General features: G+C 41.2%; 2 protein-coding genes across 2 annotated transcripts in view; one reads left to right on the forward strand and one right to left on the reverse strand.

Annotated features, from left to right (window-relative positions):
- LOC134222527 (transmembrane protein 132E) overlaps positions 1 to 26,571 on the reverse strand; it is a 370,465-nt gene that overhangs the window by 158,109 nt on the left and 185,785 nt on the right. The window lies entirely within an intron of this gene.
- Positions 19,960 to 20,531, forward strand: LOC134213135 (uncharacterized). Its single transcript, XM_062691777.1, has one exon. It carries the CDS (start codon positions 20,001 to 20,003, stop codon positions 20,529 to 20,531), a length of 531 nt encoding a protein of 176 aa, XP_062547761.1. The 5' UTR covers positions 19,960 to 20,000.

Consider the following 26,571-nt stretch of genomic DNA (forward strand, 5'->3'; position numbering starts at 1 on the left):
AAGGACAAGGGATTTTGAATTTTTTGTTGACATTACATCCACCATTTGAAAATTACCGTATCACTGCTTGGTGTTCATCAAGCACTTCTACAGTTTTTATTTGCGGGGTTTCCAAGTATTCCAAATTATTTTGCATTCCTGTGCCATAACACTAACACGATGATACTTATAGGTATAGGGAAGAACTAAAAAACAATTACACTGTACCATGAAATGGATCCAGTCACCTTCTGCATAGCCTTGCTTTGTTGTCGCCAGGATAAGGAAGGCGTAACTCAGGATTTTTGATAGTATTTTCATTAGGAATTAAGAACCATTCCGGACGAACTGTTAAAGGAATTCATGAAGAAATTTCAGGAAGATTTCCTGGAGAAAAAGTAAAAAAATCCTAAAGAAATCTTTAAAGCAATCTTGGAAGCATTTTCACATTGTATTCTTGAGGGATTTTTTATCATCGTACTATATGAATTATATATACGAGACATGGAAATAACCGCCGCCGCCGATAGAAAATTGCGTTCACACCGCCGCCGGTTCGAAAAGGATCGGCGCACAGGTCTAATCCACGCCTGATACTAACATTTAGAAAAAAAATCATCCTAACTCGAATTTTTTGTTGAAAATAATTAATTTGAGTGGCAACAATAAGATTCCCGAATAATTTCGATGATTCTAAAAACATTTTTTGACTAATCGATACTTCACATTTTTTCACTTATTGTGACACTAAACACACTATGTGACACTGTTTTACGCAGCTTTTGGAATCTAAATGTTTATCCAGCAACACACGGTCAGAAGTGTCATTCGGCTGAATTGGTCATTGTACTGAAAAGTCGCTTGGCCGAAATAATCGTTTGGCAGAAAAGACCAAGTGACCTGTTGCCGCCGACTATTCGATCAATTGCCCAGTTCGGCCACATGTCCGTTTTGGCCAAATTGACATTTTCGGCCCAACCATTTTCGACCTAATAATGGTTTTAACCAAATGAAATTCGACTAGATGACTTTCGGTTTAACGTGTCATTCAGCCAAGTGGCATTTGAACAAATGGTTATCCACGGCTATTGGCTTTCGACAAAACGATGGGAAGGGAGATTTGGCCGAAGGCCACGATGCCTAAAGTTTTTTGGTCGAACAAACAATCCGAAACCAGCTGAATCCCATCTGGTCGAAAATATCATTTGGCCAAAATGGGCATACAACCGAAAATGTCGTCCTACCGGACTGGTCATTTAGCCGAGAAAGTCGTTTGAACAGGTCAACACATTTGTATGGGCATATGTCACCTTCGTTCAATTCAATCAAATAGAATTCGGCTAGATGCCTTTCGGCTTAACGTGTTACTCGACCAAATAACATTCGGCCAAATGGCTTCCGGCCGAATGCATTCCGTCGTACTATACTATGGGGCTTTGGGACAGTGACAGCGAATGGAATTTCGGCGGATGACGTTTAGTCGAATGACATTTGATCGAATGGACATTTAGTCGAAAGAACATTTAATCGAATGGACATCAATGGACAAACGAAACGTGATTCTTTAAATTGAAGGGAAACTATGTTGTTTTATTTTCTAGTCAATATGAGATTTAGGTGAATTTTTAGAGAAAATAATTAAACCACATAAAGATACCGAATTTGGAAATAAAGCTCTGTGATAACATCATGCATGCATAGTACTTGAAGTAAAGTACTTAAGTTATATTATCATTATCACGATCAGATCCATCTAAATATTCATTGCACTATTGTACATCATACAAAATGAGGAGTGTTTTTTCTGAATCTCTTCTCGCTGGTAGTATTTAAGAAAAAGCCTTGGCCCTAGGCCTAGGCTGGCTCATCTCTTCTATAGAAAAAATGAAAAGCTACATAAAAAGCACAATACATATTAGATACCGATGGTGAAATACCCTCTATTCGAATATTTTTTGGCTCAAGCCCAAAAGCTAATGATATCAATTTTATTTATCACGATATACAACTTGTATGCAATATTGACGATATATACAACTTGCATGCAATATTGACGATTCACGTCAAATATTGTATACATTTAGGCTATATCCAAATATATAATATATTATATATATTATGTAATATATTATATATATTATATAATATATTTGCTATATCCCATGTGGAATTACGCTAATAATGACGTTCCATTTAAGTGCATGATTTTTAGCGTAAATTTCAGTGGATTTTTCTATCTGTGTATTTAATTGCTGATCTGATTTCTTTCAAATATCCATTCGACCAAATTTCCTTTTGACCAAATGTACGAAGATTCCTTATTCTAAAATTATTCGACCAAATGTCACACGTCATTAGTGGACTAAAAATTTATTTTCTACAAAATGTCCATTTGACAATGACATTTCTGCATAAATTTGGAACAATTTTTGTTTGAAGCGCTGGAGAATTTTCTGCTGAACTTCCTTAATACTTTTCCTAAGAAATTCTAAACTTGTTCAGGTTCTCGGCGTGATGTCGAAAACGCCGTCACCGACAAATTTCAGACCGGCAGACTCCTCCACTCAGCTCGACGGTCTGAGCAACTGTCTGCTCGCTCCGGAATTTCTTTCCAAAATTCTTTTAATCAATTTTTCCACATAAGACTATATTGTTAAACCCTATCTGGATGGATGGATCATATATGCCCAGCGGTTGGCTGCAAAAATCACAAAAGAGAGCTCCCAGCAACAATATACATCAGGATTTCGGCTACACAGGAAAAATATTAAAGGGCAAGTTTGACTATACCCTGAATTCCAGATAGCTTAAACCTTTTCAAGATTCAGCTTCTGAGAGCATGCAGATGAATCTGAAATGTTTGGATCCTATACCACATTGTTCGATAAATCTAAACATTCAATCAAGTTTAGTCATCTTGATCGTTGAGATAGCGATCAATTTTCAGAAATACGAGATACTCAAAGTTTTTCAAAACGTTATCGAGTTCAGCCCACGGTATCTATCAGATCAACCATCGCTTAGGTATTGTCCTCATCAGCGGCATATAGCCAGTCCTGTACAATATGCCCATGCAAACTCACTATTCTTGAAAACGACATGTTCAAGGTACTCCAAAACATTCTCGAGTTCAGCTCAAGGTATCTACCAGATCAATCAAGGCTCTTGCAATGTTCTTTTCTTCGACTGCTGTGTGACAGTAGGGTGGCTCAAATTAGTATGGGAATTTTTTTTTCAATTTTTTTGATGGGCCGCCCTCTTATTCGGTTCTATTTGATGCCCTGATGCTCTGGACAAAATTTCAGCCAAATCGGTCAACGTTTGGGCAGTGCTAAGCTCGTTGGAAGTTTATATGCAAAAATATATGCAGAAACATCCCAAAACAGTGAATTGCAGTTGAACGGTACAACTTACGATGAAGAACTATGATACTCACTCAGATCTTGAAAAATTTAATACAGAATGCTATGCAGAAAACCGCGAGAAGATTAGAGTTTGCCCGACTAAGTTATTAGCATTTCTCTGAAGTGGGGTTTGAGCAAATTTCGTTTTTTTTACCTTTGAAAAGAAATAAATTCACCCCTACAACACTCCTGTAAAATGCTAATATCTTTGCCTAAAAAACTCTAATCTTCTCGCGGTTTTCAGTATAACATTCTGTATTTAATTCTACAAGAACTGAATGAGTATCATGGTTTTTGATCGTAAATTGTACCGTCCAACTGCAAATCACTGTTTTTGGATATTTCTGCATAAATTTTTCCATATAAACTTCCAACGAGTTTAGCACCGCCCAAACGTTGACCGATTTGGCTGAAATTTTGTCCAGAGCATCAGGGCGTCAAATAGAACCGAATAAGAGGGCAGCCCATCAAAAAATTTGAAAAAGTATTTTTTGAGCCGCCCTAGTGTGACAGTTTGTAAATTGTTGTTGTTATTGATACATACACGGTTTTTAAAATGCTGTCAAAAATTAAATTCAAAAATATTCGGAGAATTAACCAATCTCCAAGAACCTGCTTTGATAAAAGTAGAAAGGTGCTCTCTGATTTTTTTAAATGTTTTTTCTCCAAAATACGTTTTTTTTTTATATTTTTTAACATCTTTATTAGGGAGACTTTCAGCCCAAGGCTGGCTCGTCTCAAGGACAGTTTTTTTTGTTTACTGTGCGTATTCATGAACGATTTTTGATCCGGGATTCGACAGCGCATGCAATCTTAAAATTTGGGGAGACTTTATCTTCTTTCTATGATATCTACTCAATAAATAGTTGTTCGAGCCAACCATTATTCATCAAATCTATGAAATATACACAAGAATAGCCGCCTGAGAACAAATTTATATTCTTTTGAATTTTTTGGCTAAATTTTTGTATGGGTGACAAGTGTTCCTATATTGACGCAACAACTTGAATCCTAAATATCCTAAAATTGCGATGGAATGTTGACATTGGACAGTACAGATCATTCAGCATATTTATGCGTATTTATGGTTTTATGCTGTGAAAAAATTATAGCATTTGGCCATTGTTAGGAGAAGTTGTTCAAATATTGCGTGGCCACAAAAAAAACTTTAGGAGGGTCAAAACATTTACAATGTTCTGAAAACTCAGGAGTGAATAAGTACATTATGTGGAAGATTGAAAAATGTATTGGAGGTAACCACTTTCGCTTCGATGAGACTCGAACCCACGACCCTCAGTACGCTGAGGGTCGTGGGTTCAAGTCCCATTGGTTCGTTAACAAACTGAGCTACGAAGGACCTCCGTCGGCCTTCGCCACTTAGCGACTACTGAATGAGCCCGAGATTCCCAAATTGGACGCATAGTCGAATCATCACAATCCATTTGTCAAACCATGTGTATAGTACACGTTCACATTAGAGGAGCGTGAATAATTAGAATGTCTGGCAGCGGGTCAAAACAAACAAACCGTCCTGCAGAATCAAAACGGGTGTCAATCCAAAATCTAACTCACCACATAAAGACCAGTAGTCTAGAGCAGTGGTTCTCAACCTTTTTCTTGGGAGGTACCCCTTCGCACTTTTGCATTCATTGAGGTACCCCCCTTTTTTTGCTGTAAATAAAAAAAAGCGTAACTCTTAATATATATGAAAAAAGAACTGAAAGGGAATATATGCCTGTCCAGAAGGTTGGTTGAAATTTTCATTATTCCTCTTTAAAGGAGGCTTCCGGGCCTCTTGAAAGGAGGCTTCCGGGCCTCTTGAAAGGAGGCTTCCGGGCCTCTTGAAAGGAGGCTTCCGGGCCTCTTGAAAGGAGGCTTCCGGGCCTCTTGAAAGGAGGCTTCCGGGCCTCTTGAAAGGAGGCTTCCGGGCCTCTTGAAAGGAGGGCTTCCGGGCCTCTTGAAAGGAGGCTTCCGGGCCTCTTGAAAGGAGGCTTCCGGGCCTCTTGAAAGGAGGCTTCCGGGCCTCTTGAAAGGAGGCTTCCGGGCCTCTTGAAAGGAGGCTTCCGGGCCTCTTGAAAGGAGGCTTCCGGGCCTCTTGAAAGGAGGCTTCCGGGCCTCTTGAAAAGAGGCTTTCGGGCTTCTTGAAAAGAGGCTTCCAGGCTTCAGGTCTAGAGGATCTATACTAGAAAATACGCTAGAACAAAACTACTTTGGTTTTCGATAGAACAGGGAGATCAAGTTTCCCAAGGGATCAAGTCTCCCAGCCTTCCCCTACTCCAAAACGTTCTCGAGTTCAGTTCAAAGTATCTACTAGATCAATTATGGCTGTTGCAATGCCCTCATCGTCAATATATACCAAATCCAGTTCAAGCATAGGATTCTCATTTCCATGAACACTATACTGCCGCTAACCGCAAGTCAGACTTATCTGTATTTGACATCCATATATAGATCGGACTGACTTGCGGTTGGCGGCAGTATATGTCCAAGATCCTCCAAAATGTTCTTGAGTTAAGATCAAGATATCTACTTGATGCATAATAACTTAGAAGGTGTTTGTGTCGAGCAATGTCCATTAGAATGTGGCTGCGGACTTTTTTTTTTGTTGGGGTGTGGAACCACTGCGTTCACGGATTTAGATATTTACATCAAACAGTACGACTCCCAGGATATTTAAACCAATGAAAGTGAAATCCTGCAATGGCTAGTACAAGTGATAATTGAAGACATTAAGCTAAATGGACCTTCTGGGATATCATATCTAACATCAGTCATAAGTTGGATCATTCAATAGGTCAAATGATTTGAGCTCCAGGACGTTTTGTAGAACCAAAAAAGATCTGTAATACAGTCGATATCGAGATGTGGAACAGAAGTTCTAGACAAATAGTTCGAAAGGACTATCAGAGTAACCGTGAAAATATTTAAGTATGGCATCATTTATATCCACGAGTCATATCGAGTCTCAGAATAATAAAATTAAGGGTAAATTAAAGGTAAATAAAAGGGTAAATCGCATGTTCGGACGTTTTGAGGACCAAATAGGCTTGTTGTAGCTTGTAAAAGTAATGAGTACGACTAGATCACATATTCTGAACTACAGGACTCTCTGGAGAACGGAAAAGGTCTGTAGTAGCTTGTGAAAGTAATGAGTGAAGTCCTATCGGTTAAACGGACCAGCTGGGATGCTTAGCGATGCACGAAAGCAAGAAGCACATCCTTCAAATTGCTGCTTGTTTCTAATAGATCTCAATATTTTCCGACCGTCCCTCTTAAAGGGTAAAGGCAGGTATTTTCGACTTTTCCTCATAGTCTCAAATAAAAGAAACACAAGAAACACGTTCAATTATTGAACCCATCTTGCGGCAAACTTCATAATTTTGCAAAATAAGTACACTGGAGTCTATTTCGGTGATTCTCAATCGAATTGGCCAGCTTCAGGGTACTTCCACGTAGACCTGTGCGCTGATTGAAATTTTACCGGCGGGGGCGTGATAGATCATTTTCAGCCAGCGGCGGCGGCGTCGATCGGCGTGAACCAGTTTCAAGCGCCTAAATTTCTTTAAAATGTCCTCCAGGAATTTTTCCAGAAGTTCCTGCACGAGATTTTTTTAAAGATCGTCAAAAAATTCCTTTGGACATTCCTCCAGAAATTCCTCCGTAAGTGCCTCTGGGAAGTTCCTCCAGATACTTTAAGTAAGTCTTTAAGTTCCTTTAGGTAGTTCCTGCGGGAATTCCTCCCAAAGTTCCTCCAGAAGTTACGGAAGTATCTCCGGGAATTCCTCCGGAAGATCCTCTGGGAATTCCTCCGGAAGTTCCACCGAAAATTCCCCCGGAAGTTCCTCCGGGAATTCCTCCGGAAGTTCCTCCGGGACCCTAACTATGATACATAAATTACATTTAGTCTGTTTGAGAAGCATGATTGCATAATAGTAAGTATTATCATCTGCTCCAAGCATTGCGTTCTTTAATGCTTCACACTTTAATGCTTCATCAAAATCGACAGTTTGGTTAAAAAGGGGAAAACAGAAAGCTGTTTCCATGCACTAACTGATTTTTTTTACAATTACTTATCCAGCATTGAAAATTTCTCATAATTATAAGAATAATTGTATAAATTTCTCAATTCGCCTAAATTTGGTTAACTAGTTTGAAATTATGATCAAACAATCATACAGGAATTTACTCAGTGAAACTATTCAACCCCCTTCTCCGCTACTGACTGCACGTACTGTCAGCCTTGAATGCTGAAGCAGATGATAGCAGGAAGAATAAATCTAAACATTTCTTTCCACCACAAACAGTATAAGGTTTGATTTGCCGGCTAACGACGACGACGGCAGCGGCGAAGGACGTGAGCACAAATATCATTCGATTCTTCGCCGTCGTCGTCGGTTCGGCATAGGACATCATCGTGGCTTCCTCCAGATCCACCGACTAGCTGGCCCGCAGCGCTGCCGTAGACATGTTGGCAAAGCGACTATAGGCGACTGTTGTTGTGCTGCACTGCATGTGATGTGAACGGCTCTCTTTACATGCCATTCAGTCATGATGACATTGCGCACATAAAACCGTTTTTATGGTGTTGCGTGATTTTTCTTCTCGAGGAGGCCGCGTGCATAAAAGTCATGTAGTTAGCAGGCAGTGGGTTCGGGTCGGGTGTCGTCAGTATGGCACAATGGCGTGTAGTGCTGGACGGGTGGGTTTGGTGCGGGTCGGGTCGGGGAGCCACTGAATGAATAAGGAATTATTGCAGCAGAAACAGATACTGGGCGGTGTGGACGGGGACTGGGCGAACATGTTGTCAGAACATAAATGGTAAGATGCTCCTGACGCAGTTGCCGTCGTAGTTTTTCTGCAAGGCTATATGAAGGAGTGCGGAATAGTCACGGATTGAAGAAAAGTCGGTGTTTTTCTTGGCGTGTGAAAGGAATACGTGTGATTGGTTGCAAAATAGTTGAGGTTTTTTCTTTATTGTCATACCATACACAGTAAAGAGTAAAAAAGCATATGAAAAATAATTTACAATGAACAGACCTTGGGAGAGTCCTGTACAAAATATCCAGAATCCAATTTATTTTTTAGCTTCAAAATAAAATTCTTTTGAGGTAAAGCAATTGATTTGGTCAAATTAATGTGACGAATGACTCATTTCTTTTCGGGATATAACAACTGCTACGATCCTTTATTTGTTTGGTTTGTGAAATTTCTAGTTAGACAAAATACTTTTTTTATTGCGCTATCGGTATACCGATTTCTGAATATATAAATTGGCATCCTTGTGAAAAACCTGATCCAGACTTCGCATAGATTATATACTCTGAATTGCCACATGAACGAATCTTCAAAACTATTTGGGGTCTCCTGGTCAGACTCTCTTCAAACACTGCATTGAGTGCTCTAAAAGCGTTTTATGCGTCATACATGTCACGGCATCGTCGTATATGTCACAATTCCTTGATTGAGAACCTACAGTAAGCCATTCATTCGGTGCGTCTTCCGAGTTCCGGTGACAATAATTTACGCAGGTTTCAAAACATCCGCTTCGGACACGTGTAGGATGTTTCCCTACCGCCGAAAACACTTCAATTTCAACAAAAAGCCAAAATCTGTTCCAATTTACGACCGCGCGCGTGAGCCTACCGTCCTACACCCAAACAGGGTTTGCCACCATATTCGGTAGCTATGAGCAAATATGACGGATACAGTGCCTGGGTGGGACACTGTTTTTCAACAAACTGCGCCGAGCCGACGACGACGGCACAAGAAAGCGCATGTTAAATGGCTTTAAAACCAGTTAACGTTTCAATAATTCATCGGATATTTATTTACGTTTTCCACTTGGCACGCGAAATGAAATTTTCGGATTTCTCAGACACGTCGTATATGTGCAAGGCGATGCGATGGTCGTCGGAGCTGCGTTGGGTGGGTGCCGTTTCGAACACATTCGACTCAACAATCTTGAGCGACCCATTAGCATTCCATCACGGAGTTCTTTCACTGCCACCATACTGCTGGTGCCGTTCACGTGGGTTTCGGCAAACATGCGGATAGTAAGATCTCCAATAATGCGAATCCTGGGGGAAACTCTTGTTTTCAAGATTTTATAAAATTTTTATTCAGTTCTCTGATCCCGTTTTAAAGAAGAATAACTTCCAACTAATGCACCTGAAATGGTAACTAAAACATAAATCGGAGTACTTTATTAACGTTTGATGAGCAACAAAAAACAAATATACGAAAGCTGCATTTACTTGAATGTATTTTTTGGAACTCCTACCTTGGTAACTGGTCTGAGTCCGTCTTGGAAGTCTAGTCGTCCATGCACTTTAGCTTCGTCAGTTACTTCCGGTAACAGTTCTGGCACGTAGTTTGGCCATCGCTCAAGAGGTACCTCAAAAGCTTGTCAGAATCGAGCGCATAATTCACCTCTTCACTGTTGCCTGCACACTTCCACCAGCAGCGGAGGAGTCGAAAAACACACCAGCACCATTTTCCCCTTCGGTACAACGGAGAAAAATCAACCGCAAACGAATAATCATATGTGCTGCATGAGGAGTGAAAAACCACCGACCCAAACGCAAAAACCAACATCATCCATCGGGGACTGAACGAGCCGCAGAGTCGGCCGAGCATATTATTTCGTGTGACGTCCTCCCTCAGATGGACGGCTGTCATTGCGGTGGAGCAAAATGGGAATCTGTGGGGACAACCTGCTCTGTCACTCATCCACTCACCCACTGCACTGGAACAGGAAGTTACAGTCATTCCCTCGATCGATGCGGCCAGAGTGTGGTGGGGGCGAGATAGATGCTAAAAGCAGCCCTGTTTGCGTTTCATTTTGCATAAATTTTGATTTACATTCATTCAGTCCGGCGGCGGCGTTCCCATGACAAGCGTCCTCGGAGCAGGGGAACCAAAAGCCCGCAAGGACCGGCTATGAAAGTCTTCTCCATTTGGAAAACTCATGACCTCAAGATAGGAAACAGAAGCGCTAGGGAAAAAAGTTGCAACCAGAACACATCATCCGGCCCAAGATGTCAGAACCACCGAATGAGGACGTCTCATTTCTCGTAATTTACATTCATGCGAGATTTCGGTGCGATGACGAGATGCCCTTCGGTGGCGTCCTCTATCAAAGGGTTCTCATAGAAGAGAGAGAGGTTGGAAAAAAGGTTATCTGATGATGCTTGGTTCGTTTATTTATGCCTGGGAAATTGTGCCGAGTGATTTCATTCAAGGAGCCCCATTTTTGCGCTCATCGTCATTCAGATTGGGATAATATGAAATGTTGCGAAATGAACTCGGTGCCAGAATGTGAGCCGGGCCGTGGCGGTTAATCCACCTGTGGAGCTTTCTGGATGGGGTGACTGATGATCAATAATTTGGTTTTGGAAAATCATGCTTGGGTTAGGCAAATCATTACGTAGAACACTCTGAACAGATAAATCAGGCTACATTTGTTGCACGCAATTCTGGTGCAAAGTTTGAAATAGAATGAAAAGGTATTCAAAGTAAATCAACTATCACAAAGTAGTAAAAAAAAAGTTAGCTCTTTGTACCGTTTTGACTTAAATTCCGAACATGACTCATATTCCGAACACTCGCTTTTAAATGACCATTTTGGCTTAATTCGTGTTATTCTCTCCATAGGATCTTGAATTAATTTGTAATCTTGATCCTCAGAACTGAAAACCTATGGAATTTACAGTTTTAGGGTGCCAAAACGCCAGTGTTCGGAATATGAGTTATGTTCGGGATTTGAGCCAAAAGGGTAGACAAATTCAGTATGAGATCCTTTTAGGCTTTAGAGGAACTCTGAGGTTGGAGGTTTCTGAAGAATTCCGGAAGGTATTTTCGAAGGAGTTCTAGAAAAAATATCCTAAATAAAATTCTGGTGAATTTCCGGAAAAAAAATTCTTCGGAAGAAATTTCCAAAGGATCTCTGCAAGAAATTGCCAGAGGAGCTTCTGAAGGAATTACCGGAGAAACACTGGAACGAATTTCCAGAGAAACTCCAACAAAAAATTCTGGTGAAACTCCGGAGAAAATTTTCAAAAAAACTCCGAAAATAATTTCCGGAAATGCTCCGGAAAGAATTTCTGGAGAAATTATGGAAACAATTTTCTGAAAAACTACGGAGGAAATTTCCGAAGAAACCCTGAAAGAAATTTTGGAATTAATTTACGAAGGAATTTCCGTAGATACTTAATATATTCCCGGAGAAATACCGGAAGGGCTTCCAGAGGAACTTCGGAGAGAATCTGGAAGTAATTTCCGAAGCAAAGGGATTTCCGAATGAACTTCAAAAGCAATTTCCGATGGAATTCCGGAAGGAATTTAGGCAGTAAATCGGGAAGGAACTTCAGAAGGAGCACAGGAAGGTACTTTACGGAGGGGCCGGAGGAAATCTGGAAGGTAGTATAGAAGGAATTTCGGGCAGATTCCGACGAAAGTTTTCGGAGGAACTGTAGGAGAAACTTCCGGAAGAACTTTTCTCAGATGACATTTCAAGAGGAATTTCGGAAGAAATGCGGAAAGAACTGCCGGAGGAACTCCGAAAGAAGTTTTCAGGAGAATTCTGAATTAAATCTACGGAGCAAATCCGAAAGAAATTTCTGGTGGAATTGCGGAGTAGATTATCGAAGAAAATACCGAAGAAATTTCCGATAGAACTCAAACAGGAATTTCTGGAGGAATTTAGGAGGGAATTTCCAAAGAGAGTCCGGAAGAAACAGCTAAAGGAACTTCAGAAGGGGCTTCCGAAGAAACTTCAACAGGAATATCCGGAAGAACTGGGAAAGGAATTTCCGGAGTCCACAGAGATTTTCCGAAGGAATACCGGAAAGGAATTATGGTGGTTTCCGAAGGTATGTTCGGAGCAATTTCGTTATGCAAAGGAATTGCGGAAGATAATGCAAGTTATGGTAGAAAACTCAGGAGGAACTCCGACAAAAAATTATCGGAGGCATTGCGGAAGAGTCTTTCAGGGGAAATGCAGAACGAATTTCCTCAGAAGGTATTTCCGAAGAAATTCCGGAAAAAATTTCTGCCGGAGCTCAGAAAAACTCCTGAAGGAACTTTTGGAGCAACTTCTGCAGGAATTTCTAGAAGCAACTTCCGGATGATCTCCGGAATAAACTTCTAAAGAAACTCCGGAATAAACTTCCAAAGAAACCCCTGAAGCAATTTCCGAAGGAACTCCTGAAGGAATTTCCGGAGGAACTCCAGAAAGAATAACCAGAGAATTTCCAACTCCAAAAGGAATGTCAGGAGGAAATCCACAAGGAAATTCCCAAAGATCTCCAGAAAGAATTTGCAGAGGAACTTCAGAGGAATTTCCCGAAGAACTTCAGAAGGAATTTCCAGAGAAACTCCGGAGGGAATTTTCGAAGGACCTCTGGAAGAAATTTCAAGATACACTCCGAATAGAATTTTCGGAGAAACTGCGGAAGACGTTTCCGGAAGAACTCTGAAAGAAATTTCATGCGGAACTCCGGAAGAAATTCCCAGAAGATCAGCAGAAGGAAAGTACGTAGAACTCCAGAAGAAATTTCAGGAGGATCTCCGGAATGAACTTCCGAAAAAAAAATCCAGAAGGAAGTTCCAGAGGATCTCATGAAAGTATTTCCGGAGGATCTCCTGGAGATTCCTTCAGGGTCTCTAAAAGGAATTTCTGGGTAAACTAGGGAAGGAACTTCCGAGAGAATTCTGAAGAAAACTTCCAGTGGAAGTCCGCAAGGAATACCCGAAAAAACTCCGGAAGGAATTTTCGGAGAAACAATGGAAGAAAATTCCAGAAGTACAACGGAAAGAAGATCCGTAGGAACTCTGGAAGGAATTTCCGAAAGAACTATGGAAAAAACTTCAGGAGGAACTTCTGAAGGAATTTCAGGAGGATCTCCGGAATGAACTACCGAAAAAACTCTGGAAGGAATTTCCAGAGGATCTCATGAAGGAATTTTCGAAGGATCTGCTGAAGAATTCTTCAGTGTCTCCAAAAGGAACTTCCGGAGAAACTACGAGGATCTCCGGGAAGAATATATCAGGAGGAACTCCGAAAATAATATCCGGAGGAACTTCGGAAATAGTTTCCGAATAATTCCGGAAGGAGTTTTAAGAGGAGTTCCGGAAGAAAATTTCAGAGGAATCCCAAAAGGAATTTCCAGAGGAACTGTGGAAGGAATTTCCCGAGGAACTCTAGAAAAAAAATCCGAAGAAACTCCAGAGGGAATTACCGGAGAACTCCAGAAGGAATTTCCGGAGAAACCCTGGAAGAAATTTTAGGAGGAACTCCTGAAGGAATTTCCAGAAGATTTGTGGAAGGAATTTCCGGAGAAGCTCTAGAAAGAACTTCTGAAAAAAAACTCCGAAAAGAATTCCCGGAGGATCTCCTGAAGGTTCCTTCAGGATCTCCAAAAGGAATTTCTCAGGAAAAAAATATCCGGAGGAACTCCGGGAGGAATTTTCAGAGCAACTTCAGCAGAAATTTCTGGAGGAACTACGGAAGCAATTTCCGGATGATCTCCAGAATAAACTTCCAAAGAAACTCTGCAAAAATACCCAGATTAATGCACCTAGCGGTGATGGTGCCTTTCTCGTGCATTCAAAAATAATATATTGGCCATAACTTCTAAGCCCATAGTCCGATCCAGCCAATTTTCAATAGAAAGTGATAAGACAGAATTGTGCGTCGAATGCAACCTGTTGCGAGTAAGTCGGTTAAGGGTAAAATCATGAGAAGAGAGCTAGACTTTTTTGCACGCTTTTTCTACAATAAATAGTATTTTGACCATAACTTCCAAGCCCATAGTCCGATCCGGCAAATTTTCAATAGGAAACAATGGAACAAGTTTCCCCGTCGAATGGAACCTATTGCTGAAATCGGTTAAGGGTAAGTACAAAAAAATGAGCTAGACTTTTTGCGCACACACACATACACACATACACACACACAGACATCACCTCAATTCGTCGAACTGATTCGATTGATGTATAACAATATGGGTCTCCGGGCTTCCGATAAAAAGTTTGTTTTTGGAGCGAATATATAGCCTCTGAACTCTGAAAGAAAAGTTCCGTGGAACTCCGTAAAAAATTTCTAGAGGAATTCCAGAATGAATTTCCGGAGAAATTTCCTGAGGAACTTCGGATGGAATTTGGGAAGAAATCCGGAAAATAAATTGCCGGAAGATCTCCGGAAGAAATATCCGGAGGAACTCCGAAAGGAATATCCGGAAGAACTCCGGAAAGAATATCCGGGGAAACTTCAGAAATAGTTTCCGGAGGAGCTCCGGAAAGAACTTCCAGAGGAACTGCGGAAGGAATTTCTGGAGGAACTCCGGAAGGAATTTTCCGAGGAACCCCAGAAGGAATGTAAAGAAGAACTACGGAAGGGACTTCTCAAGGAACTCCGGAAAGAATTTTCATGTTCATAATGGATCAATCGCCGCGAAATTTCTGGTGGGGATTCTCATCGATTTGTTTTCGGCGAAAAATGACAAAACAAAACTTTGCCAGACTGTCCGGACGTTTCGGTCGATTTACTGGCCTTCGACCATCTTCTGCGGACAAATCTTCCAGTCACTTATTTTCTAACAGACTAGTAATGGCTGTCTGTTAGAAAATAAGTGACTGGAAGATTTGTCCGCAGAAGATGGTCGAAGGCCAGTAAATCGACCGAAACGTCCGGACAGTCTGGCAAAGTTTTGTTTTGTCATTTTTCGCCGAAAACAAATCGATGAGAATCCCCACCGGAAAGAATTTTCGAAGGAACTCCGGAAGAAATTTCCAAGAAAAACTCCGGAAAGAATTTCCGGAAAAACTGCGAAAGGAATTTCCGGAGGAACTGCGGAAGAAATTTTAGGAGGAACCTCGGAAGGAGTTTTCGGAGGAACTCCGGAAGAAATTTCCAGATGTGCGGAAGGAACTTCCGAAGAAACTGTGGAAGAAATTTCGGAAGGAACTCCGGAAGAAATTTCCGAAGGAACTCCGAAAGAAATTTCCGAAGGAATTCCGAAAGAAATTTTCGAAAGAACTCCGAAAGATATTTCCGGAGAAACTCCAGATGGAATTCCCGGAGGATCTCTTGATGTTTCCTTCAGGATCTCCAAAAGGAATTTCCGGAGAAACTACGGAAGGAACTTCCGAAGAAAATTTCTAAAGGAAGTCCGCAAGGAACACCCGAAAAACTCCAAAAGGAATTATAGAAGATCTCCGAATGGAATGTCAGGAGGAACTTCGGAACAAATTTCCGGAGGAACTTCTGAAGGGATTTCGGAGGAACTGTGAAAGGCAATTCCCTAGGAACTCCGAAAGGGATTTCCTGAGGAACTCCAGAAGGAATTTCCCGAGGAACTCCGGAGGGAATTTCCGGAGAAACTGTGGAATTTCTGGAGTATCCCAGAAAACAACTTCCGAAAAAAACTCCAGAAGGAATTTCTGGATGATCCCCTGAAGATTTCTTCAGGGTCTCCGAAAGGAAATTCTGGAGTTTTTTTTTTCCGGAGGGACTCCAGAAGGAATATACAAAAGATCCCCGGAAAGAATTTTTGGAGGAACTTCAAAAGGAAAGTCGCTCTGGAAGGAACTTCTGAAAAAAAACTCCAGAAAGAATTCCCGGAGTATATCCGGAAGGAACTTCCGAAAAACTCCGGTAGAAATTTCCGGAGGATCTTCAGAGTCTCTGGAAGGAATTTCCTGAGGAACTCCGAAGGGAATTTCAAGAGAATCTTCAGAAGAACACCCAAAAGAACTCCGGAAGGAATTACTGGAGGAGCTACGGAAGAAATTTCCCGAGAATCTCCAGAAAGAATTTTCCGAGGAACTCCGGACGGAATTTACGGAGAAACTCCGGAAGGAATTTCCGCAGGAACTCCGGAAGGATTTTCAGGAGAAACCCCGGAAGGAGTCTCCGGAGGAACTCCAGAAGGAATTTCTGGAGGAGCTCCAGAAGGAATATCCGAAGGAGCTGCGGATGGAAATTCCCGAGGAACTCCGGAGGAGCTTCGGAAGGAATTTCCCGAGGAAATCCGGAAGGAATTTCCGGAGAAACTCTGGAAGGAATTTTCGAAGAAACTTCGGAAGGAATTTCCGCAGGAACTCCGGAAAGAATTTTTGGAGAAACTCCGGAAGGAATTACCGGAGAAACTCCTGAAGGAATTTCCAGAGAAACTGCGGAAGGACTCCCGGAAGAACTCTGGAAGAAATTTTATGAGGAACTCCGGAAAAAATTTCCAGAAGATCTGCGGAAGGAATTTCCGGAGAAACTCCAGAAGGAACATCCGGAAAACTCAGAAAGGAATTTCCGGAGGATCTCCTGAAGGTTCCTTCAGGATCTCCAAAAGATCTCCAAAAAGGAAAGGAAAAAACTCCAAAAGGAATTATAGAGGAGCTCCGGAAGGAATTCCAGAAGGAACTTCGGAAGAAATTTCCGGAGAAACTTCAGAAGAGATTTCGGAGGAACTTCGAAATGCATTTCCCGAGGAACTCCGGAAAGAATTCCCTGAGGAACTCAAGAAGGAATTTCCGAGGAACTCCAGAAGGAATTTCCCGAGGAACTCCAGAGAGAATTTCTGGATAAACTGCGGAAGGAATTTCCGCAAAAACCCTTTGATGGCCTTTGGGAAGGTTCAACAACCCCGGACACGATTCGAACAACCTCACGACCTATCTGAGGCAATTTGGAACCACACTGGATCATTTCAACCGTGGAGACCGTGGAAAGATCCGGGAGTGGGAGTTTTTTAGTCTTTAATATCGTGAATCTATCGTGGTATGTTTAAACGACATTAGAAGTCTTTAGTGTTTTAGGTCCGTTAGTAATTGTTGTGCGAGTATCCTAGAAAAAAGGTAGTTTGTGAAATATGTGTGTTCCAAAATGTGTGTGCTTATACGCGTCAAACAGCCGTTTGATGGCTTCTTATTGCCAGTTTTTGTGAACGAGATTCGAACCGACGCCTCTACAGACCTCTGGATATGGACCGCATCGCCCAACCCTCTCGGCCAACGTCTTCGTCGATTCACGCGCAATCGTTGGAAACTCTCCGAGTTGCGGCTTTTGATCCGTGAACCGGAAAGGGACCGCACCATCACCATTGCGTCCGTCTTGGGCACGCCGGCCACCTTCAAACCGAATTATTTCGTCCGCAGCCGGCCACCTTCGGAATCCATCTTCGGTGGCACGTCCCATTAGACGCCGTATTGTTCAATCATCGTCATTGTTTGAAGTAGACAGACAAGATAAGGTAGAGAGAAAGGAAAAGAAAAGAGGAAATGAAAAGATCCTAGGATAAGTTTTGTAAATTCAAATAAAAGCATGCTTGTTAATCGTTGCCGTTTTCCCCTACAAAAATAGGTACTGAAGGTTTTTGTATGTCCTTCGGTTAATGTTTTCTCCTCCGTATTTTGGGATTTTTACTTCAGTTGGACTACTCGGAAAACTCAATCCCTCATCTTCCGTTCTTGAAGCAAGAAGAGAGAAATGTGAAGATTGGTTCTGTCAATGATAATCATTTGAGCTACAGTGACTAACCGAACGACAATCTCTACCCATCGTAAATTTGCGCATGGGAGGGCCATCTCGCCATCTCGGGTCTGCTAGTGCGTTTCTCATCCACTGAATTCTATCACAAAATCTGCCCTGAGGTTTGGATTTTCACCGGGCACAAAAACAGACGCGCGGCCCTCAATGTTGATTGAGGTGGCGCTTAGCTTGTTTACGGATTCAAGGACGAGGACCCCATAGCCGCTAAGGCGTGCTATAAGGTATTTCCGGAGGAATTCTGGAAGATAATTCCCGAGGAATTCCAATTGAAATCTCAAGGAACCCAAGGAGGAATTTCCTCGGAAGGTATTCCCGGAAGGACGATCTGAATGTGCTCCGGAAGGAATTTCTGAAGTAGTTTCGGAAAAAATATCCGAAGAAACTGCGTAAGAAATTCCCACAGGAACTGCGAAAAGAATGAAGAGTTTATACTACGAAATTAACTGCGTTGGAAAAAAATGGCGTCCATTTGGAACAATCAGTGCCTGAGCGAAGCGGTCTCGGCATGTGAAAAAAGAAAAGGAAACTTTATAAAAATTCCATTTGTGTGTGAGCGAAGCGGTCTCAACACTGTTAATATAACTTGATTTACGGAGCAATCGGTGCATGAGCGATGCGGTCTCAGCACAAAACAAAAAAAAAAAGTTTTTCATAACCAAGAATCCTAATTGTGTCTGAGCGAGGCGGTCTCAGCACAGCGCATCCCATAAAAAAAATAATAAATAATTGAGCAATTTAAAAAAAATAAGGGATATGTGAGCAATGTTACATTTACATATTCTTCTCTCTACGCAAACGATAAAATTAAAAAAAAAAAAAAAATGTTCGATGCGCAGTACATTATATTGTGATTTCTGTTTTTTATATTACGCTATCAACTAGTACATTTTATGTTATGATTTGGCCAACTGAATGTAATATTTCAAAAATATATTAATCTTAAACTAAAGAATTAGAAAAACTAAAAGTTTATGTTGTGATTTACAGAACACACCGGGCGGAATACGCAAAAGAAAGCTATACAGTGAAGTAATTGACTCATCAGCCAATTTTTGAAGAAAGGAACTAGCAAACTGAAACGATCAACACGATTGAGACAGAAACAACACGCCAGGCGGCGGTTGAGAGTATTGCCTATTCACGTGAGAGAAATGGGCAAAATGAAACCGGCATCAGTTTACAAGCGCAAACAAGCGATACGCCAACCGGGAGTTGAAATGGCTATAGGCTCCAACGAGAATAATGGACGAGAAGAATCCGCAACAGCAATGATCGAAGTTATTGATACACCATCGGAATGTAGAGAAGCGACAACAGCAACGGCGAATAAACAGAGGAAGTTGAGTAAAATGAAGGAATTATCTCGCAAGCTAGCAGCGGAGAAATCAAGGAACATTCAATTGTTAGACGAACTCCAACGGAGCAAACGAGCGATGGAGGAACTCGAACGAAACAGGCAAATAAATGAAGAAGTCAACGCTAGCCCAGCCGGCGGGTCTAGGTTTGAATACGAACAGGATAATCGCTTTTCCAGCACCCGGAGAGCACAAGGTGTTTCAAGTCAGGAAGAGTCCAGGTTTTACACGTCTATTAATCAGCTCTCCATTGCCTCGGTCAGCATCCCAGAGTGCAAACCAACAGAGGACGGGGAAATTCACCGACAATCGTTTGAATCATGGAAAGACCTTTTAGTGGACTCCATGATGCTAGCCGGAGTAGCGGATGAAGTCACAATGTTTAGGATTTTCAAGGTCAAAGCTGGCGCACAGCTCCTTGAAATATTCAAAAATACCAAGTCATCGGAGGAAGATCCAAATCCTGAGTACTTTCCATTCACAAACGCGATATCCAGGCTTAAGACATACTTTGGATCAGGATCTGACGTAATGCTAATGAGGCGTAAATTGGCACTACTGACGCAGAAACCGAATGAATCTGACTTATCGTACAAAACACGAGTCGGAGCAATGGCTCGATTGTGTGAATTCGATAGTACGAAGGAGTTCGAGCAGATTGTCGCGACCGTAGCCGAGCACGCTACGAATAGAGAAGTGCGCACGGCTTCACTGAAGATGTTGAGCCGAAATCAGTATTTCACAGACCTCGTCGACAAAGTACGGGAGATCGAAGCAATTAAATTAAATGAAGAATTTGTGAAGAAAAAATACGCAGCTCATGAACCAACGATGGTTGCATCCGTTAGCGCATCATTTCCGAAGAGCAACAGCCGGCATTTCGATTATATGCCTCAGAGATCAACCCAGAACTACGGTAACAGCTCCAGAGGAGGTTTTCGAGCACCCAGAGGTAGGCAGTTCCATGCTAGTCGAGGTCTTCCCTCACGATCAATGCGATGGGATAAATGCTGGCGATGTAATAGCATTTATCATGAAGCACATACTTGCGGCCACAAAGACAAAAAATGTAATTATTGCGGAATTCTTGGACATATCCAACGAGCATGTCGATCACGAGGTAACGCTTCTGGTATGAAGCGACCAGCAACAGAGTCATTCGAGAGTACGCCACAGAAGATCGCCAAAATTGATGAATTGAAAGACGGGACGGAAGCTGTTCAACCAGTAAGTGAGCCTGATGATTAACTATTTCTTCATTTTTATTGTTAATACCTAAAAGAAAAAGATAAAAATTAATAACAAATAGCATAAATGTTGAGTTAATAATTTTAAAAAAATGGTAATTAAAAAAATATGTAATTTTTACGCCTGAAAAAACTGTAGCAATCATGATGACCATTTGTGGTTTATGTTCCCTACAGATGCTTCTAAAATCGAAGGTAAAATCGCCGAGCAATACTTCCGAGGTCGAAAAAGGTGTCCAGGCTGCGTTAAAAAATGTTCCACAGAATCAACCCAATGCAATCCACTAAGTTGCCCAAATCTCAGGTCCTTGCATCACTGCTCAGAGCAACAAGAGTGACGAAGCAATCATCGCTGCTACGGTATCAGGTATGAAATGCATTTTTATGATAGATTCAGGCGCACAAGTAAATACTTTTACTGAGGATATGTTCGCGAAGCTGATTGAGGATGTAAACTACAGTAGCGGGATTCTAAACATTAAGTACAAGTCAGATAAAACCCTCAAGGCATATGCGACAGAAGGTACCATCAACGTTGTGGCTACATTTCACGCTCCCCTTTATATATCTAGTGACAGACCAACTTACATAGAAAAGTTTTATGTGGTTAAGGAGACTCGTGCCCTACTAGGAAGGCCCACTGCTTCACGATTTAGCTGTTGTCTTTTATGATCGAACAAAACCACCTTGCAGAAACGTGTTTACGAATATACCTCTTGCTGTTAGACCGTTAGTGGAAAAGAGACTGCAGGACCTAGCATCGGCCGATATTATTGAAAGAGTTGTTGACGGGATGGATACATCATTCTGTTCGTCGATGCTGATTGTACCAAAGGGTAAGGATGACATTCGACTAGTCATCGATTTACGTGGACCGAATCGTGTCCTTCGCTGGAGAAAATAGTAGCGAGGCTGGATGGAGCCAAGTGGTTTTCTACGATTGATCTGTCGAATGCATACTTTCATATAGAATTACATCAAGAATCGCGTCATCTGACCAACTTTTTCACCGAATTCGGTATGTTTCGGTGTGTAAGACTTCCATTCGGTCTTTGCAATGCTCCCGACATATTTCAGGAGACGTTGCAAAGGACTGTACTAGCTGATTGCGATGGGTGCATAAATTATTTGGATGATTGTTTAATATTTGGTTCTACAAAGGAGGAACATGACAAAAATCTGCAAAAAGTACTCGCATGTCTTGCGAACCATAATGTTAAGTTAAACAAGGAGAAGTGCACCTTTGGAAGCCAGTCGGTCACATTTATCGGATTTCGTCTAACTAAGGACGGTTGGAAAATAGAAGAAGAAAAAGTCCAAGTAATTAAAAATTTTCGGCAACCAAGCAACTGTGCGGAAGTTAAAAGCTTCCTAGGACTGATCACTTTTGTGGATAGATTCATTGTTCATCGAGCTACAAAATCTGAAAATCTACGTAACCTTGCCAGTTCCGAGACATTTTATTGGACTGAACAGGAAAACCAAGAATTCAATTTGCTTAAAAATGATATCGCTAATACGATTAAGAGACTCGACTATTACAATCTGAGCGATCGTATAGAACTCTTCGTAGATGCTTCGCCCATTGGTCTGGGTGCAGTGCTTACGCAAGTTGATAGAAATGGTGTCCCAAGAAAAAAAGTATCCCCAGACACAAAAGGAAGCACTTGCAGTTGTCTGGGTTATTAAAAGATTCTCTTACTACTTGTTGACGAGACATTTCATTGTACGTTCAGACGCAGAAGCAATCCAGTACATATTCAATACGAATCATCGTCTAGGAAGGCGGGCGATATCACGCGCTGAGAGTTGGGCATTAAGACTACAGCCCTTTGATTATGAAATCCAACGGGTTCCGGGCAATCAAAACATTGCCGATGCATTGTCTAGGCTGATAAAAGCATCTCAAGAGTTTCGTCCTCTGGATGAGGAATGGGAAAGTCACTACCTCTACTCTTTGGATTCAGGATGTATGACTATAACATGGGACGAGATTGAAGTGATGTCAGAAAAGGACATCGAATTGACATCTGTGAGACAAGCATTGTTAACGAACAAATGGCCCACAGATATGCGAGCATTTGAGGCTCAAAAACAAAATCTGAGGCCTTGTGGAAATATGGTTTCAGAGGGGGGACAACGATTTTTTTTCATATGGAGTTTGGCAAGTATGACAGTACCCTCTTATTTGGCGCATAAATTTATACTCCAATGTCAAAATGCTCATATACTTACATAAATTGTCGTGGTATTTGTGAAAATTTGTATTGTTTACCATTTTTACAAGAGAGAGTGGTGCCGAAAGCACATATTAAATTAAAGATTGCAACGAACAAAAATGCACCAAATCTAAAAAAATGTAGTGTTTTCACTTTATTCCGTACGCGAAATATGCAGATAAATAAGTATGTTGGTAGAAAAAACTCTGTGCTGAGCAGAAACAGTTGTTTCTGGCATTATCCAAACTTTGTGCGTTTCAGAACATTCTCACTCACTGCAGTGTTTAATTTTCATAGACTACGGCGTAGTGTTAGTGCCGTCGGCATTCGCTTGATTTGAGGCAACACATATTTGACACCTTAGCACCCGCCTGTATGGTTTTCAAAGAGGACAGAGTAATTCTTCCCCGATCGCTGTGGGGATTTTTGGGGAACGTGGGGATTTCCTTGTGTCATACAGAGCGACAATGGTCCCCTGTTCCAAAGTTCCGCTTTTGTCATTCGGGAATCATCAAGGCCTTGTCAGCATCTAAATTGGAGGGAACTCCCTGGCGAACAGCACTCCAACAGTATGTCCATAGACATAACACTTTTATACCGCATTCCCGATTGCTACTACTTATGGTCGGGTGGAAATATAGAGGTAATTTTCCTGGGCTTTGGAAGTCGTCCAACTCTGAAGAATCCAATCAACTCGACCGAACGGAGATTGTGGAACTGGATACAGAGACCAAACTGGTGTCTAAGCAGTACGCAGATCGGGTTCGAGGTGCTAAGATAAGCGATATCAAAATCGGTGATATTGTTCTACTTGCCAGTCAGAAAAAGTGTAAAACAGACCCAACATTCATGAATGAGCGCTTCGAGGTCGTTGCCAGAGATGGTGCAAAGGTAGTAGTCATGAATAGATCAGGCATTCAGTATGCCAGAAATGTACAATACGTAAAACTAGCGCCAGCTCCTCAGTCGCGAGACACCGAAACAGTAACCACCGAAGAGGAATCACAACAGATCCAAGGTGAATTGGCTGCCGAACCATCACTATCAGAAGGATACCGGAATCCTTCAATTAACCGACCGAGCAGATTTGACGATATGTGCATCTGTCGGGTGTTTTACTAATTCGCTCCTGACCGAATGACCGACACTATTCACTGCAAATAAAACAATTTCGGTACCGGATGAAATTGTTTTTTAACCGAAAAGCAGGAAAATCGCCGTTTTTGCTTCATGATAGTAAACAGAACTCAACAACTATCAAACTATACACGCTACCAGAAATCTACCGAAACATCATTATTTAATATTAACTGGTGACTACAGACTCGTCGAAATCACTAACTCGCCGAAAAAAAATGTTTTTGGATTGTTACGTTCCGTTATTTCCCATTAAATTCATATGTACATATAGACGATAATTACAATATGTATCAATAATAATAATACAAATAATAAATTTAATATAGACATTTACCCTCAAACAAAAGTAAAAATACTTGATGTGGTGCAGCTACGTGATTGATGGAAAAAATAGATAAAATTAAAAAAAAATTAAATGTGGCTTGAGGAATTACAGAAAAGTGATTTAAATTGATTGGCATATGAGTTCTCTTCTTTAGGCTTTATTAAGAATAAAGCGGAATCGACAGACTGATATCAAGAATTTAATGGAGTTGGGTAGGCAGCTGTATAGTATATATGGAGCATACAGCATAAACTTTGGATCGAACCATGTGCTAGCCTTCAGGAGGAAGAATATTTGAAAGATAAAAATTGTTGTTCTACAAGTTCTATGTATAATATAAAAAAATAAATATATGTTAGTCGTTTTTTCATTCAGACCAGAAGATCTAGACGATAAATTGAATAACATGGTGGTTAAGGGATGTTGGCAATCAAGGGCTCGTTTTGTAAGAAATATAATATGATATTCAACAGTATAGAGTACAGATGGGGATGAATGTAGTGATACAGCAAAAAATAAAAAAAATAAAATAAATAAGATTGTGGGATAAAATTTATTTACATAATATTTAAGATACTAAAAAAAAAGATATGTATCTCAAAAACATGAATGCGTCCCTATGCAAAAGGAAACAACAAAACGCAGAGTTGCGTCTCACTCGAATAGGCATGAAAGAGAAAAAGAGATATCCTTTTCTAGGAGCGTCATTCTGTGTACGATTGTTGAGATGATCGGAGCGTATTTTATTCCATCCTGCCAAAGAAAATTCTGGATATGACAGTGAGTTCCTCAATTGTTCGAGAAAACAGAAAACTATAAGATCATCATCTAATACCGACGAAACGGAACTGTACCACACGTCCAATCTCATCACTGTAGTCATCCGAGGGGTAGTTCTTTCCAATCACCACCATATATGAAACGTTGAACTCTCCGTACGAAAATGCTATGTACGAGATGTCTATAGAAAACAAACGGTTCAATTATTTTAAGATTTAGATTTGAATTTAAAATCTATTACATGTAGATAAAGTCGACAGTTGACAAACCAAAAAGCGTGAAACTCTATCACAATGTATCACAGAATTCTCTACTGGTGTCGGAAAGCTTATCCATATATCAAATAATGAGAATTCTTTGTTAATATTTTATTTATTACATGGAGCGCTGAATTGAGTTTCACCAATGGTGGTAGGAATCATTGCTATAGTAAAAATGTTGCAGGCCTAAAATATCAAATCATTACTCAAACATCAATAAATAAATTCAGCCAGACGATAAACTGAAGTCCAAAGCAAACACTCAATCACCCGACTGACCTTCCAACGATATCTGACCGTCCGTCAATCTTAACCTTTCGGACAGCCACACAACAGTCCGAGATCAGATTACAAGCCAGTTTCTAAATTATTGTAGCAGTTGGTGTACTTTTCGGCATCTCCCTCCGGTTCCAAATGGCAACCACCCCAGCCCAAAACCGAGATTCGCGATGTGCCGAACGAAATGCTAATGGACTTTCATCTGCCTTCGCCGATCTGTGCTGCTGGATTGCGCGACCCATAAATCAACCGATCGACACGCAGCTGCTTTTATGGGTTTCGATTATTACAAAGCGATCAGCATTCTTTACTCCTTCCCACTGGCTTACATGATGATGTGAGAGTATCATCGTCTTTGACGTCGTCGACGTTATCTCAGCCAAATTGATATGGGCCCTGGAATATTGATTAAATTTTTTACGATTCTGTTACCATAAATCTCACTCGTTCGTCCATATATTGGGCCCCCACTTGTCGCGAAGAAAGGCCTCCCGGTGCATTCATCGCGTAACGCGTCAAGATTAACGGCTCGACGACAATCTCCAAAGTCGATCGAAAAGTTTAATCGCTTCATCCGAGAAGATTGGGAAACCGCTGGAAATCGTCGCAACAACCGCCGTGTGCATGGTAGCCAATGAAACACGATGACGATGAGTTATTCGCTGTGGCAGCCCAAGTGGACACATTCTGAACCCACAGTTGTAAAATTTAATTAATTTTTCCTTGATCATGTAACGATGGCGACAACGAGCGGCATCCGTACGCGCTGCTGACGATGTTGGGACTTTCTTTTTCTTGGTGCTGTGGGTCGCTTTTTTGTGGCGGCCATATATTTCCTTGGCAATTTCGTTGGAAAAGTCATTAAAGACGAGTGTTGTAGCGAGTGATTTAGGGCATATTAGATTTGTTAGTGGGTGCAAGTTTTTACTAAGGCCTGCGTTTGACACTGAATAATGTGGAAAGAGTTGGAGCTCATTTATGTGACTATTTAATTGAGCAACAAATTAATGCTTTACTAGCCTTTAATCGTAACTTAAT

This window comes from Armigeres subalbatus, chromosome 1, assembly GCF_024139115.2.
Source record: "Armigeres subalbatus isolate Guangzhou_Male chromosome 1, GZ_Asu_2, whole genome shotgun sequence".
Taxonomy (NCBI): domain Eukaryota; kingdom Metazoa; phylum Arthropoda; class Insecta; order Diptera; family Culicidae; genus Armigeres; species Armigeres subalbatus.